This window comes from Nicrophorus vespilloides, unplaced genomic scaffold (genome assembly GCF_001412225.1).
Source record: "Nicrophorus vespilloides isolate i.1.1-1 unplaced genomic scaffold, Nicve_v1.0, whole genome shotgun sequence".
Taxonomy (NCBI): Eukaryota; Metazoa; Arthropoda; class Insecta; order Coleoptera; family Silphidae; genus Nicrophorus; species Nicrophorus vespilloides.
In genome coordinates, this window is record NW_017096874.1 from 1 (window position 1) to 16,912 (window position 16,912).

At 31.0% G+C, this 16,912-nt stretch overlaps 1 protein-coding gene and 4 non-coding genes across 5 annotated transcripts; 3 read left to right on the forward strand and 2 right to left on the reverse strand.

Annotated features, from left to right (window-relative positions):
- The first annotated feature begins 100 nt into the window (after window positions 1-100).
- Trnaq-cug lies at window positions 101-172 on the forward strand. Its single transcript has one exon. It is a non-coding gene; the product is annotated as a tRNA-Gln (tRNA).
- A 246-nt stretch (window positions 173-418) lies between these two features.
- Window positions 419-490, forward strand: Trnaq-cug. The gene has a single exon. It is a non-coding gene; the product is annotated as a tRNA-Gln (tRNA).
- Window positions 491-602: 112 nt separating this feature from the next.
- Window positions 603-674, forward strand: Trnaq-cug. The gene has a single exon. It is a non-coding gene; the product is annotated as a tRNA-Gln (tRNA).
- Window positions 675-8,428: 7,754 nt separating this feature from the next.
- LOC108558359 lies at window positions 8,429-9,533 on the reverse strand (the record flags this gene model as incomplete). Its single annotated transcript, XM_017915257.1, has 2 exons — window positions 8,928-9,533; window positions 8,429-8,642 (listed from the first exon to the last, which is right to left on the reverse strand). Coding segments are annotated over exons 1-2 (820 nt in total), but the record flags the coding sequence as incomplete, so codon positions are not given.
- A 7,137-nt stretch (window positions 9,534-16,670) lies between these two features.
- On the reverse strand, window positions 16,671-16,742 carry Trnaq-uug. Its single transcript has one exon. It is a non-coding gene; the product is annotated as a tRNA-Gln (tRNA).
- Between the last annotated feature and the right edge of the window lie 170 nt (window positions 16,743-16,912).

A 16,912-nucleotide genomic window follows, 5' to 3' on the forward strand; every position in this document is an offset into this window, starting at 1 on the left:
TTTTTAAGATATAGCACTCAATGAGGTGTAAGTTGTTTCATAATAAAAGTTATGATATCTTTAAGACTCGATGAAAAATAAAGATAATTTGTTAAATACAGGTTCCATGGTGTAATGGTTAGCACTCTGGACTCTGAATCCAGCGATCCGAGTTCAAATCTCGGTGGAACCTAAGTTCATTTTTTAAGATATAGCACTCAATATAGGTGTAAGTTATTTCATAATAAAAGTTAATATCTTGGTGAACCTGAGTACAAATTTTTCTAATTATTCTCTAAAGCGATCAGTTCAAATCTCGGTGGAACCTAAGTTCATAACTTTTTAAGATATAGCACTCAATGTAGGTGTAAGTTATTTCATAATAAAAGTTATGATATCTTTAAACTCGATGAAAAATAAAGATAATTTGTAAAATACAGGTTCCATGGTGTAATGGTTAGCACTCTGGACTCTGAATCCAGCGATCCGAGTTCAAATCTCGGTGGAACCTAAGTTCATAACTTTTTAAGATATAGCACTCAATGTAGGTGTAAGTTATTTCATAATAAAAGTTATGATATCTTTAAACTCGATGAAAAATAAAGATAATTTGTACAAATACAGGTTCCATGGTGTAATGGTTAGCACTCTGGACTCTGAATCCAGCGATCCGAGTTCAAATCTCGGTGGAACCTAAGTTCATAACTTTTTAAGATATAGTACTCAATGTAGGTGTAAGTTATTTCATAATAAAAGTTATGATATCTATAAACTCGATGAAAAATAAAGATAATTTGTACAAATACAGGTTCCATTAATGAACATGCAATAATATAATAGTCATGTGTCTTCAAATATTTTTTATATTTTTGGATATTTAGTTTTCACTGAATAATACAAATAATACATTTAATAGCAGAAAGTGTGTTTTTATTAAAAACAAATATTTATATTTAATAATAATAATATTAATTGCAACAATACAAAAAATGATAACTTAACATTTACAAACAATAATAATAGAACAAAAATTCAACTGCTACAAAGGGCTTATTTATATTTATTTTACAAATTATTTGTTTATATTTATACAGATATGATATTAGATCGGTTTCCAATTTTCAATAATTAAAGAATGGGATTTTAGAAGGTAAGATTCAGTGAGAATATATAAAGAACTGGAAGCTGCTCAGTCTACAACGAATTTGTGTAGTGATGAGAGCTAAGGCATACCAACCAGCATTTCGGGAGTTTTGACTGTAGATTTAAGAATGTTAAAAACATATTATGTATAAGACATATAATTTGGAAGAAAATGGAAAAAATCTATTTTGGAAAAAATAAACATAATTTGCACAAATACAGGTTCCAGGGTGTAATGGTTAGAACACTCTGTACGTTGAAATCAGCCATCCGAGTTCAACTCTCGATGGAACCATTTATTAATTACTAGATGAAATAATAAAAATATTCGCATGACAATAATACTCACATAGAAACACGAAGAAAAAAAAACAATTCTATTTATTAATTATAATATATTTAATATATTTAATCTAGCAATAATGTACTGAATTTAAATGCAACTACTTTAGTTCTATCTAAAATTTATTATAAATAGACATCATTTGTACAAAAATATTATTACTCTTTAACAACTATAATAAGTATAGTATATGAAAGTATCAATCCAAAAATGTTGAAAAGTAAATCTCTGTTAATTTCAATAACTCCAGCTGCAAACCATCTTAGAGGATTATAGGCAACTGCAAGTTGCAGATTTCTCAATTTCTTTATCCTTTCATTATGCATTACATAAAGTGTCATGAATTGTATTAAAACCAACATTTCCTTGATCTCCATGTGAATTCGATGCAAGGAGTTAACAATCATTACGAATTGCATCTAAAATACATAAATGTTAATGCAAACAAATTAAATGTTCATTTAAACTTTTAAATAAATTAAAGTTCGTACAATTATACAAAAATTGTAAAGTCAATACATACCATTATTAAAATGAATTGAAATGTAGAAAAAGTCATCAACGTAATCAACATACGAAAATTATATTTTAAAGTTTGATTGACATTTAAGTAAAACTTAAACACAGTGTCTATACTGTTCAAACTGTAAACTATAGTATAAGTATAGATGAGAACCATGATTGATCCAAACTTTTTATTAAACATGTTCATGAATTCCATTAAGAGAACATAAACATTTAGACACGTTGAAATGTTTAACAAGTAACTTTCGATAAAAAACAATCGCGATTGCTGTAATCCCCGAATATTTGCCAACATTTCTTTCAAAAGCACACATCTGTAATAGACAGATTGCATGAATACGAATATAATGAAAGTCATTATGAGGACATTAGTGTTCACAAAATCCAGCAACGAATAGTGTTCCACTTCTTTTATAAAATACCACAACACTATCAATCTTATATCTACTTTAATCGCAATGTAGAATAAGCTGACGAACCAAATTCTATAAAACGTAGTTCCTCTCTGATAAACTTTCCGTAATAATCGATCGATTTCCTTCATCTTCTCGAAAAGATCATCGTACATATCCGAACGCAGAGCTTTTGTCATGCAACTGTAATTGATAGAAACCGTAGAGATTTGCGCAAATGTTTGCACGATTAAGGTAATCGCTGGTTGCTTAAGATCTATTTTCCTCATAATTGCTACATAACAGAAATATATTATTATGGAACCGCATATCACTTTATGTATCTTGTTAAGTGCCGAAGTGAATCCCGATCTTCCAAAGGGCACGATCCCTGTGCATCGTCCAATAGTAAATAATAAATCGTTATAAGGTATAGGATTGCAGAACATGTTAGTTTTGTTGGCTATGTAGTAATGACTGAAATAATGTATCGACCTGTCTATCTAATATCATCAATAATGCAATGTGACACTTAATTATTCATTCTAAAAAATCATATAAATTAACATGCAATCATATAATAGTCATTTACATGATTCACTATACTTAAAATATATTTCTGCGTGTTCATATAATGTTTATGTTTGTACAGATTAAACATCTAATCTGCACTGAATAAAACAAATAGTGCATGTAATAGTAGACAAAAATATGTATATTTATTTTACAATATTTATTATATTTATTTATCATTGCATGTCTTTACAACTTATAAAAATTAAGGGATGGGCATTTGGAAGGATTTTATAAAAAAAGTATTATAGAACCAAGACTTCTGAAGGCTTCAGTGTAAAAAAAGTATAACATTTTTGGAAAAACTGTTTAATGAGAACAAGTTAAGAAAACAGTGATGATTCAAGGATCAGTCCATCCAGCAAATAACCAAATTTTAGACTTTAAAGAAGGAGATTAGTGTCCCAAGGAATTTAGTATATAAACAAATGATGTCAAACATGGGCATTGTATATGTAGAAGGAACTGAACTTTGTAAAAATGAAAAGAAAATTGGCAAATCATTGTAAAACGTACAAGCTCCTAGCAATTAATGAGCTATTTGATTAAAAATTGTGATATAATAAAGGATTGGTTAATTCTTTTCGATAGCATTAAAATTGACGAAAGAACCAACTAAAACATTGAAGAATCGATTTTGGCACATATAGGAAATTATTATGTATACAATTTGGCAAAGGAAGCAAATTGAAATCAATTACAGACAGGATTTATGGACAAAACAAACCATTCTATCAATTTATAAATGGATGAAGTATCAACTTATTGCAGACACATCCGTTAATATCATCAATTATGCAATGCTGCACTAAATTATATAATCTACAATAAAAAACATTTTTTGAGATAATTATCATGTGCATGATTTTAAATAATTTAAAATAATGGGAAAGTAGATACAGCAATACCTCGCATAGCCCTGGTAATCATTATAGTTGTTACAGACTGACCGAAACCAGACTATGTGAAAGATGAACACAATGAATAGGTGAATAGGTTTTTTTCATTTATGAATTATTTGTTATTAAATATATTTTATACCGGGCAGAACGACCTATGGTCAATAGCCCTTTGTATCAATTAACTTTTTTGAAATTATATGTATTTATTTTGTTCTTTTTTAATTACTTTTTGTAGTGGATCAACTAGATAAATAGTAGATTAGTGGAATTATGTGCTTATTGTGTTATAGTAACATAATATAAAATTATTTATCATTATTAGTGCTATACTCCAATAAAACTCTTGCTAGAACAGAAGAAAGAAGTAGAAACTATGTTCAGAGGAACACTGATGTTCCGTGAAATCTAAGAATAATATAATTACTAAATAATTAATGAATGAATGATTATATGATGGTGTTCCAAGCAAATTTCAGGATTTACGAAGGGATGAGCTAAGACAACATGTGCTTGTAGGAACGAGTGAAGAGAAAAAAGTAAAAGATAAGTTCTTGTGTAGAACTTTTATATGGAAGTTAGGATACTAAGAATGAATTAACGGTATTATTTGTCCAGCTTTCTATCACAATATGTATTTTTCCAAAAATTTAATCAAATATTGTAGGCACTTAAGTCGATCCATAATTCTGGTCTATATAAATTTAATTATAAAGAGACAAAATTTGTAAAAACACAGGATACAACAAAAATAAATATTATTCCTCTTTAAAAACTATAATAACTATAGTGTATGAGATTATCATACCAAACATGTTGAAAATTAAATCTCTGCTAATATCTATAGTTCCACCTGCAACCCATCTTAGAGGCTTGTACACGTAGGAATGTTCAATAAGTAACTTTCAACGTAAACCAATCGCGATTGCTGTATGCATCTTAGATTCACCAACATATCTTTCAAAAGCACGCATCTATAATAAACAGATTCCATGAACACGAAAATAATGAAAGTCATTAGGAGGACATTAGTATTCGCGTAATCTAACAAGAAATAATATTCCACTTCACCTCTAAAACTAAGGATCACTATATACTTTGTGAATGCTTTAATCACAATGTAGTAGACACTAACTAACCAAATTCTATAAAACGTAGTTCCTTTGTTGTAAACTCTTCGTAGCAATCGATCGATTTCTTTTATCTTATTGAAAATATCATCGTACATATTCTCATTCAGAGCTTTGGTCATGCAAGTAAAATTTATGGAGATTGCTGCGAATTGCGCTAATGTTTGCAGGATTACAGTCATTGCTGATTGCACAACTTCTATTTTCCTCATAATTGACACGTAACTGAAATATATAATGATGGAACCGCAAATCACTTTATGTATCTTGTTAAGTGCCGAGGAGCATCCCGATCTTCCGAAGGGCACGATCCCTGCGCATCGCCCCAAATTAAATAAAAAATTGTTATAGGGTATAGGATTACAGAACATCTTTGTTTTGTCAACTATTTCGTAATAGCTGAAAACAATTATCTTTTGTATCTCATGATATCAATTATGCAACGAGGAAATCAATAATGAAATCTACAAAAACATAAAAAAACAAATCATGCAATCATATATTAATCATGTATATAAGCAAAAATTCCCGAAATATATGTCTGCGTGTCAGTAGTATTATTTTGTTATATGCACTTAATTAAATTAATAATTAGTAAATTGTCGTGTCACAGGGATGGATTTCTGGACACTATAGGATATTTTCTTCTGTTGTCTGTTGTGGAGCCTTAGGTTTGGTAATTAATGAATCCAACGTGTTTTACTTGTAGTTTTACGTGTATTTTAATAATTTAGAATATTCTTTAAAGTGTTTGCTTCATTGAATTTCTTTCCTCAACCATAGACTAAAAGCCTGTTGTTGTTTCTTTAACGATCTTCCTAAGACTAATTACAAATACTTATTCTACGTATAAAATTAACTAAGCAAAGGAGTGGAAGTTTGAGGAGTAAGGCACGTTTTTGCTAATAAGCTCTGCTTCAGGTCACAGCTCTACGAATTCTACCAATACTGCATTTTGGTTCTGAGATGAAAGTATGAGTAATATTCTTACACAAATTTAGTGGTTGGACACTACAAAATAATTCAATTAAGTTTAATTTTTACAAATGCACACATATAATCAAGTAATAAATTGAAAATTTCTCCGTTATTTTAATATCACATAAGATTGACTTTAGAATTTAAACGTTGATTTACAAGTGTTGAAGATGATCCACCTAATGGCCTCTAAAAACAGCAACATCATCAGAAAACATTAAAAACTCCATGATATAATATGATCGACAAGTGAAAGTGCATGAAACAGCTGATGTCATAGGCAGAGAAAAAATCTTTCCCATGCTCCTTTTGATCATTTTAGCAAGAATAAAACTGCTAGCCAAATTTAATTTCATTAAATTACAATTACATTTCTTAATTTACAAATTTTTTTTTGACAGGAAATTGAAAGCAAGGAAAAGACAATCTGTATTATATTGCTTCAATGGCAAATTAAGATTATTTATTTCAAATTCAAATTCAAACGCAAGTTTCAACAAAAATACTAATTATTTATCTTGAACAACTATAATAACTATTGTGTATGAAATCAAAATTCCAAAAACATTGAAAAGTAAGTCTCTGTTAATATCAATAGTTCCAGCTGCAAACCATCTTAGAGGCTTGTAGGCAACTACAAGTTGGAGTTCTTTTAATTCCTTCATCCTTTGATTACTCATTACATAGAGAGTCATGGACTGTAGTAAAACCAACATTTTCTTGATCTCTAAATTAATCAGGTGCAATGAGTTAACAATCATCACAAATTGTATCTAGAAAAATATAAATATTAATTCAAACTTCTATATGCATTAAAGTTAATAAAAGCGTGACAATCTAAGTCTAAAAAAATATTAAAGGACTAATTCAATACGTACCAAAGTAAAAATAAATTGAAAGGTAGAAATAAACATCAGCATGGTTAACATAAGAACATTATTTTTGAAGATATGATTATCATTTAGGTAAAAACAAAATACAGTGTTGATGCTGTTCAAGCTGTAAACTATAGTATAAGTATATATAAGGACCATGGTTGATCCAAACTTTTTGTTAAACATATTCATAAATTCTATTAGAAGAACATAAACATTGAAACACGTGGAAATATTCAATAAGTAACTTTCAACAAAAACTAATCGCGATTGCTGTATGCACCTTAGATTTACCAACATTTCTTTCAACAGCAGGCATCTATAATACACGGACTGCATGAACACGAATATAATGAAAGTTATTAAGAGTACATTAAAATTCAAGAAATCCTGAAACGAAAAGTATTCAAATTCGATTCTAAAATACCGCAGCACTAACAATCTTGTAAGCACTTTAATCACAATGAAGTACAGACTGACCAACCAAATAGTATAAAATGTGTTTCCTTTCTTGTAAGTTTTTCGTATTAAACGATCGATTTCTTTCATCTTATCGAAGAGATCATCGTAAATATTTGCTCTCAAAGCTTTGAAAATACAACATTCGTTGAAAAAGATCGCAACGATTAGCGTTAATGTTTGCAGGAGTACGGACATCGGTGGTTGCAAAAGTTTCATTTTCGTGGTAATTGCTACGTAAAAGTAATATATAACTATGGAACCGCATATCAGTTTATGGATCTTGTTGAGAACAGAAGTAAATCCCGATCTTCCGAAAGGCACGATTCCTGTGCATTTTCCGAAAGTAAATAGTAATTTGTTAAAAGGTATAGGATTACAGAACATGTTTGTTTTGTTGACTATTTTGTAAGGACTGAACTACCTGTGTATCAAAGCTCATCAATTATGCAATGAAGCAATTAATGATTCAAACTGCAAAAACATATTAAAAATTATGTAACATTATTATCGGTATAATAATAAAAAAATTGTACATAGAATTGCTTTACTGCATGCAACTTTATAAAACATTTGTATATGTAAACTATAAATTAAGGTAGGTTAAATTAAATCAGGAGACGGTTCCGCATGTTGCTCTTTTTATGGAAAAAACGATCTCTTCTATTAATCTAAAATTATCTAACAATTTATAGGATAATTGATATATTTAGTTAAGTAAGTCATGTGTTTAGTTCAGGAGTCAATCTTAATGATGAACGGGAAAACCCCTATAAATCAATCGATTATTACAACATGATTAACACAAATTACGAAAAGAGGAGAACATTTCATTAGAAAGAAATTGTTAATAGTGCTTAGCAGTGATTAAAAAGAAAATATTATATAATTAATATATAATATTAATTGTTTTTATAAACATTTTTGATTCTCTTCTAATAATAAAATAGTATCAATATTTTGTTATCAATAATTAGATAAAAATAAATTACAAATTTGAACGTATTTTGGATACAATAATTGCATGATTTAATGCATAGAAATGTATACAACAAATATAACAAAAGTATTTAACTATAAGATTGAATTTGTATAATAATAATGGTAAATGAAGTAGCTAATGTTATTAAACCAAAAATCAACGAGTTGCCAACAACGAAAAATCCTGCGGCTGTGAATCGAAAGTTCGTTCTGCTTGCATTCAAAACCGGATACAATTCTTTGATCACATCCATATGAACACCTTTCGATTGAAGCTTAACCATCAACTTGCAGATCACATAAGAAGACTTATTCATTTCCATAGTTGCAGCTGCACACGCAATTATCACAACGCTAAGTTGTATCTAAAACAAAAATATTGGTTAAGATAATACACTTTGGTCAGAGCTCAATGAGCCATGAAGGGATAGTTAAGATAATACAGCAATAGTGCGTATAATCGGTTTCACTCATGTCCTGCAATGTTTGAAACCGGGCTAATCGAGGTATTTATTGTAAAAAAAGAGTGTAATAATTTTTTAGAAATTATTTTTATTGTGCTAGTTTGATTTGAAATGTACATAGTGAATACGCAGTGATGGAATCCGCATTATACGGAATATTTCTGTATTATCAAACTATAAACTTACATTAGCAGAAGCTATCAGGTTTAGCATTGCGAACAATATTGAAAATATGTTTCCTTTCAACCCTTGCAGCACAATGGAAATGACGAAGAGGAAAAGCACCATAGTACTAGTTGTGATCATGAATATTGGTATCCCAAAAATCCTGTTTACTATCCGGAACGATTCTACTAAATGCAAGTAAATCGTCTCAATGGATTTACAATCGATTAAACCCAACGTGTTCAAGCTATCTCTTTCCATCAATTTATGGAAAGTCTGGAATCTCGCCTGCAAGCAGCTGATGAAATTATAGAAGATCAACAACCAAATGAATTTCAAGAATTCTATCGTTGGATAAAGAATGTCAATTAGAATACTCTTATTTTCAGAAACAGTATCGTATGCGAAATATAACCAGTTTAAACCTATAAATATTGCAGTCGCAGTGATTTGGATACGATAAATCCACTTCGATCGAGTTTCGTACACGTTGAATAAATACACATCCAAATTATTCATGTTGATCCACAGTTTCTTCCAATCTTTGAGATGCCTCAATGATCCTGAATAGATGCATACTATACCAGTCGCGATGGTAATCACTTCAGCCGTTATCCTAATACCCATTACTACTTTCGGCCTTCTTGTATGGAACGCCAGTAGAATCTTCATAAGTATAGTGTAAAGATATAAAGCGCAGAGAAGAATAATCCATAATAAACTCAGAAATTTATTCCTTGTTTTTATAGAGAAATTTTCACTTATCGAGCTGTAATTTGGATTCAGACCAAAAATACTTCCAAAATGCAAAAGCGACACTAAATATTTGATGTCGTTCTGTTTGCATCGTCTATTGTTCTTAGTCCAACGCGAACGCATTACCATTTACACAAAAACGTTCCAATCTAATGGTACACGTTTACGTGTGAACAGGGAATAATATGTAATCAGGATAGTAAAACGCTATAATATAAAGTAACTTTCAATGTAAGCTTATTTTTATACAACACGTTAACAACTAATACTTTTATAATCAAAGAAAACTACAACGTAAATTGTAGTTTGTTGAATAAATTAATTTAATACTTTATTGTTCCATTGTATAAATAATATTGTGAATGATGTTATAGTTGTAATCACGGGGAAAAGCAAAGATTGGTCCACTAGGAAGAAACCGCCAGCTGACAATTCCAACCTGGTTCTGCTCAAAGTCAAGATCGGGTATAGTATTTTTATGTGATAATCATGATTTCCTTTAGATTGTATCTTTACCATCAACTTACATATTTAATTCTCTGTGTGCTGTACTGGAAGCAAACATAATAATACCCAATTGAAGCTGCAAAAAAAAACATATCCAATTTTTTATTCTTAAATAGTTAAAAGAAGATCACTTACAGCAGTAGTTAAAATAACGTTCATCAACCTAATAACTCAAAATGTTTATATCTTTGCTGGTCAAAAATTGCTTAAAGAAAATCAGCATCATCAAATCCAATATAATCATAAAAATAGAACATCCAATAATCCTGTATATTGTGGAATATGTTTCATATATCCATATATTTTCGAGAAACTTTTTCCACCATTTTGAGTGATGTGATTGTTACTAATCAGTAATCTGTGGAAAATATTGAATCTGACTTCAAGGCTACTGGTGAAATGTAAAAGACCAAATTCTATATTAAAATCTCGATCGTTCAAATATATATTGATTATTAAATAAAACGACTTGGAAAAAGAATGATTTAAGTAACGATGCTTTAAATTGAACCACATCTTCTTTCACCTATACACGTTTATTTGGGAACTATTGTAAATGCAAATTAGTATTGCAATGATACTTATAACTTCAGTGGATATAGAGACAACAAGCACATCTATATATCTTTTCGAATATACAGTTATAAACATTTTAAACAATACGATTAAGTAACTTAAACTCACTTCTATAAAGCAAAAAACTCTTATTGCAACACTTAATCCGCTTGTGATGAAATTGTCAATGCTGTTTCCATATTTCGGACATAATCTGATAAAGTATCCTAAATTTAAGAGACCCACAAAGTATTCAACGTTGTTCACTTTGCTGTGTTTACTACCTCCAAACAAATCTAACTGAATACTGATTGAAAAATAACATGAAAATTCAATTTAATTGCGTGATTCTAAAGTTGACGTGTCGTGTTCTAATGATATCGTCGTATTCCATTGCTGAATCATTACCATGAAGGTTGTAGTAACAATGATGAGTGGTAAAATCATTGATTGTTCACCTCGAAAAAACCTCCTGCTGAGAATTCCAGTTTTTCTTGACTGAACTTCAAAACTTTAAATAATCCGTTTATTACTTCAGGATTAACATTGCGACGTTCGAACTTCACTAAGAGCTCACATAAAACGTGAGGAGTTTTGTTGAACTCGGCACTTAAATCATCGCAAATCATCAAAATCATTAAGGATAACATCTAAAACAATTAATTGTTGTATCCAAATTAGTATTAAAATTGTTTAATTGCAACATTTAAAGTGGTTCGTGTTTAAATGAAACTTACCAGAGTTGTTAAAATTATATTCAGATAAGAAAAATTTCTATCCACAGTTAAATCTGTTGATCTAATTAAAACTGTTGTGAATGAAAATAACAACAAGATTAAGAAAGATGTAAGTACAGTAAACATTGGAAATCCAAAAATGTCATTCAAAATTCCTTGAGAGTCTTTCAAAAGTCCATAAACTCGTTGAATACAACCAGATTGGATTTCACCTTTTTCTAAAATACCGTGAAACAGTCTAAATCTATCCGTTAGATTCTGAGCGAAATTGTAGAAAATCAAAACCCATAAAAAGAAACCATAAATTATAACAACAAAAACAGACTTAACGAACAAATCTCCAGTAATGGTTTTCTCGTAAATAAAATAACCAAGACTTAAAATAAATATTAAGATAATAACAACATTTTCCATTCGATACTTCTTTAAATGTTTCTCTTCGCAAACCAGCAAATTATCCAATTGTACTAGGTTTTCCCAAAGATTCTTCCACGAGTTAATCTTGATTCTAGAGCCGTAACAGATGCACGTTACAGCTGCTATAATCGTGCTTATCTCTGATCCCACAGTTGTTATAATAACATTCAATGGTAAATTCACGAACACTAATTGAATCTTTAAATGTAACACATAGCTATAACTGGCAATTAACGATGATATCCATAACAAACTGATTATACCATCTCTTGTGGTTGTTTGAAAATTTCCCGTAAATTTATTGTACGTAGGACACATTCCAAAGTAGTTTGTGATTTTCAAGAAAATGGTCATCTTTTGGTACTTTGTGCGTTTGTAATCGTCACGACTGTTGATGGAAATATGTGGTATTAGTATTCTGGTTATAATAAATTCATGCTATTTAATTCTGAGGATGTTGTACTGACATTTTGGTATATTTATATGTAATTAGAGCATGTATTGAATTCTCTATCAGAAAAAAAAACTAAATTATTTGTGTATGGGAAATATTCTATTCGATTGTAGTATTTTTTTTTTATATCTTCATCAAATATTTATTCCAACGAATGCCGCGTTACGTCCATCAAGTATATACTATATTTAACAGCTCACAAAAGTTAAGCGATATGTTTAGAGGTATTAATTGGATGGGTGAATACTATCATTTGAAATATATACCTAAGTAGTCTGTTTCTATAATATCACGGACTGTTTGAAACCGGATTAATCGACGAACCAAATACATACAAAAAATAAACAGACACTTATGCATTAAAGTGTCTGAAAAAAGTGAAAAAATTCTGTATTAGGATGGAAAGGGAATAAACATATTAAAGAACGAAAAAACAGGGTATACAAATGAAAATAGATGAAGGAAAATCCATAATAGTTTTTTATATGTCAACACAACTTAACATTTTACATCTTAATCAATATGTATTTCGTATATTGTTTTCTTCAGTTTTTTACAAATCAATACAAATTATATAAATCTAGAATTTATTTTATTCTACTAACGTTAAAAACAAGTATGAACAAATCAGAGGATATACGCATCTAATGCTATGATTGTTACTAGAAATAGTATTTAAAGTAACATTATAAATTTTAGTATCATGTCCAAAATAGTATAGTAAATGTAATAAGTAGGGAAATAAAAGAAAACACCAGTTTGTGATCAACTGCGAAGAATCCTGCTGCAGAAAATTGTAGTTTATTCCGTCCCATCTCCATAACAGAAAATAAATCCTTAATATCTTGTAATTCGACTCCTCTAGCCTGAGAACTTATTATGAACTTGCATATTTTGAAGCTGGTTTTGTTGAATTCTACTGCAGCGCCGTTACAAATCTTAATCAAAATTGATATTTGCATCTGAAAAAAGAATTTATACTAAATATTCTATACATTATAGTTGTATAATTGAACTTACCAACATAGGAATCATGATGTTGATGGCAGAATAAATAACTGCAGAAATATATGCATGGATATCAACATTTTCATTCGTTTTCGTAGCAGGCTTTGTTGTCGTTGGAAAATACTGGATGATGGAAATGAAGCATAGGAAAGTAATATTGGTAATAATCATAAATATGGGCCACCCGAATAACTGATTCATCACAACCAAAGATTCACTCAATCTTCCGTAAACAATCTGAACGTACTTATAATCAATTTTCTGACTCGTATCCAAAACTTTGTGAAAAGTTTGGAATCTGTATGTTAAGCAGCTGATGAAGTTGAAGCCAAGGAGAGGCCAGATGGATATTTCGGTGGATACAAAAAAATGTAAGGACTGGAAGGCGGCATGCAATTTTACCATTATGAAAATACCATAAGCTAGTGTCAAACATGTGTATACAAACACCACAATGTTTTGGATGTAGTAAGTCCAATACAATTTCCTCGAGAAAGAATTATTCAAATACCTGTCCAGGATTTTCAAATTGTGCCATAGTTTGTTCCATAATCGCAGATTCCTGAAGGATCCAGAGTATAAACATACCAAGAGAGTGATGACTGTTACGACTTCGGATATTACTCGAGTCAATATGACGCTGAATGTAAACCTGGGAAATTGGTATTTGGCTTTGATTATCATCGTAAAGATGAACGCTGCTATTATAAATAGGCTGAAGAAAGAGTTGAAAAGAATGTGATTCCAATTGGCCACGAATCTGTTCTTCCTCGAATCATACTTTGGACATAGACCAAGTATATTTGCAACAAACAATAGACCATCCATATATCGAACATCGTTGTTCTTACTGCGACTTCTCATAGGTGTGAAAACGAGTACAAGAGATATGGAATTAAACATTCGTTAGCGTTAAATATCAATGAAACTACTCGTGATTTATTCAAATAATTAAGTGGAATTTAACTACCGCATCGTGAATTATTAAATCCGTTTTTATGTTATTTAGTTTACATATTATTTAGGCAAATAAAGAGGTCCTAATGTCTCTATAAATCCATAATTATAGTCTATAACACAATATTTAGTTCACGATTTTTTTCAGATATAAACACATTCACTGCATGTGTCCTAAATTTTCACAAAAATGTAAGTAAAATTATCATTTAATGAATATGCGGAAATTATGTCCAATTAGAACTAAACTTTGGTTATAGTCGCTTGTATCACAAAAATCTGATAAGCAGTTGGCAGTTCGAAACTCACCTACAGCACTTTGTGGGGTGCGAATAAGCACCAAAAGGTTGGCAGAAGTAGGGCCAAAGAGATTGATATCAACAAATCTAATTATTAATTGTCATGTAAATATAATTAGCTATCAAACTCGTAAACAATTCAAGTATTTGATAAAAATATTAACGATTTTAACATTTATTCATATCATTTTAACGTATATTTCAATAATAATAATAATTGGGTAAAAAAATAAAATAATTTGAACTCGGATCGCTGGATTCAGAGTCCCAAGTTTCAATTTCAAGTTCAAAAATAACTTTATTTACAAACATAATTATTGGCCATTTTACAATTTTATGGAGATAACTGCCGAAGCAATTATTTAAATTTGAAGTGTTTAGGATACTTAAGATTAAAATTTTAAACTATTGTTGTTAGTACATATATACAACTTTTTCTATATTAGAGTGAAAATTTGCGTGGGAAAAACCCTTCATTTTATCTGAAATGCATTAAAAATATATTAGACAGCCAGGGCCTTATTCATTATTTATGAAGGAGAGGAGTGAGGGTGTTGGATGGCAGAGGGTGATAGAGAGTATTTACATGTAGAAGAGAGAGAGGTTTTGGTATAGAAGTTTATGTACAGAGTCCACATTCCATTGTCAAATGACGAGGGAAGGGTTTACGGCCATTTTTGGGCAATAAGTGCAATAGTTCTATGATTTACGAGACATAATTCTGTTTGTTGTTCTATGGTTTTGGCTGAAACGAGTTTGTCACGGAGTACCCGCACTTTATTGACGGCCTCCTTGTATCCATTGAGTCCGCGTATCTCCTGCCAGAAGTCACATATTTCACTTTCAGAGTCCTTATTTTTGTATCTTTCCCTTGATCTTATTCTATTCAGCACTTGTCCCATAGTCGGGGTCGTTTGGGCTCGGGATTTATTCCTTAGATCCCATATGTTGACTTTTCGAGGTGGTGCTTCCACGAAACTCTATCTGCTTTCTTTGTATGCCAGCCTTTTGGGGCCTGTCCCGGTCGTCAACGTTTTTTCACGGATCGTTGTCTGTAGACAAGTTTTTATTTTGGCGATGTACTCTGGACATTCCATATTATTGGCCGGGTGTGGTCCGCCGCAGTTTGCACAAGTTGCGAGTATTTGGTGCACGTGTACGTCTCGTACGCACCAGCACATTTGAGACATTTGAACGGTAGTCTACAATTTGATGTTGCATGACCCCATTCCTGGCTTCTATGACACTGTGTTATTTTTCGTTTTGATTGGTGGCGGCTCCATTTGACTGTTGCAAAGTTTATGTGCAGGACTTTCTTTTGTAGATCCTTGAGGGTGATAGTGTTCTCCAGGAGCACGAAAAATGCTGGTGTGATTCTCATCTACGAGACCTCTTTGGAGTTGATCTTGTATCTCTATCTAGATCCTCTTCAACTTCTTCCGCTGACCAGTCCTCTTGGAGGTTCCACATGACAAAGGCATGGTTCTTCTCATTCTCCCTCGAGAACGTATACAATTTTGTTTCGTTTTCTTCAAGTGTTTATGGAAGAATGTTGTGATCTTCGATACTTTGGGATCGAATAATTGTCTTTTGAATAAACTGCTGATGAGATCCATCGCGATGCTCTCCAACGATGATGATAGGAGAAACTTCTTCTTTTTTGTTCTTCTTTGTTGGTTCTGTATCCATTTTTTTCAAGGGCGAAAAACCCTTTTTCTTCATACCGAATAGTACGGCGTAGCTATTTGATAAGGGGTGGTAACCCACCTGGGAAGGAGTTTAATTGTTTGTCACTTAAAACTATTTCACTACCATTGGCGATAATCTATTTTTAAATTGCGCGTTGGGTTGAGACCGGGTAGTTAATAAGGTTTAGCTCGGGGGTAAGAGAAACAAGTCCGCTCTGCTCCACTCCACAGGGTGAACTAGGATTATAGTCCAGAGTGCTAACCATTACAACATAGAACCTGTATTTATGCATATTTTGACTATTTTTCGTCAAATTTATATATATATATCTTAAATGTTCAAATTAATTGCAATTTAGTTAATTACATTAACTTAAAAGTTACCTAGGTTCCACCGAGATTTGAACTCGGATCGCTGGATTCAAAGTCCAGAGTGCTAACCATTACACCATGGAACCTGTATTTGTGCAAATTTTCACTATTTTTCGTCAAATTTATATATATCTTAAATGTTCAAATTAATTGCAATTTAGTTAATTACATTACCTTAAAAGTTACCTAGCCATGGTGTAATGGTTAGCACTCTGGACTTTGAATCCAGCGATCCGAGTTCAAATCTCGGTGGAAC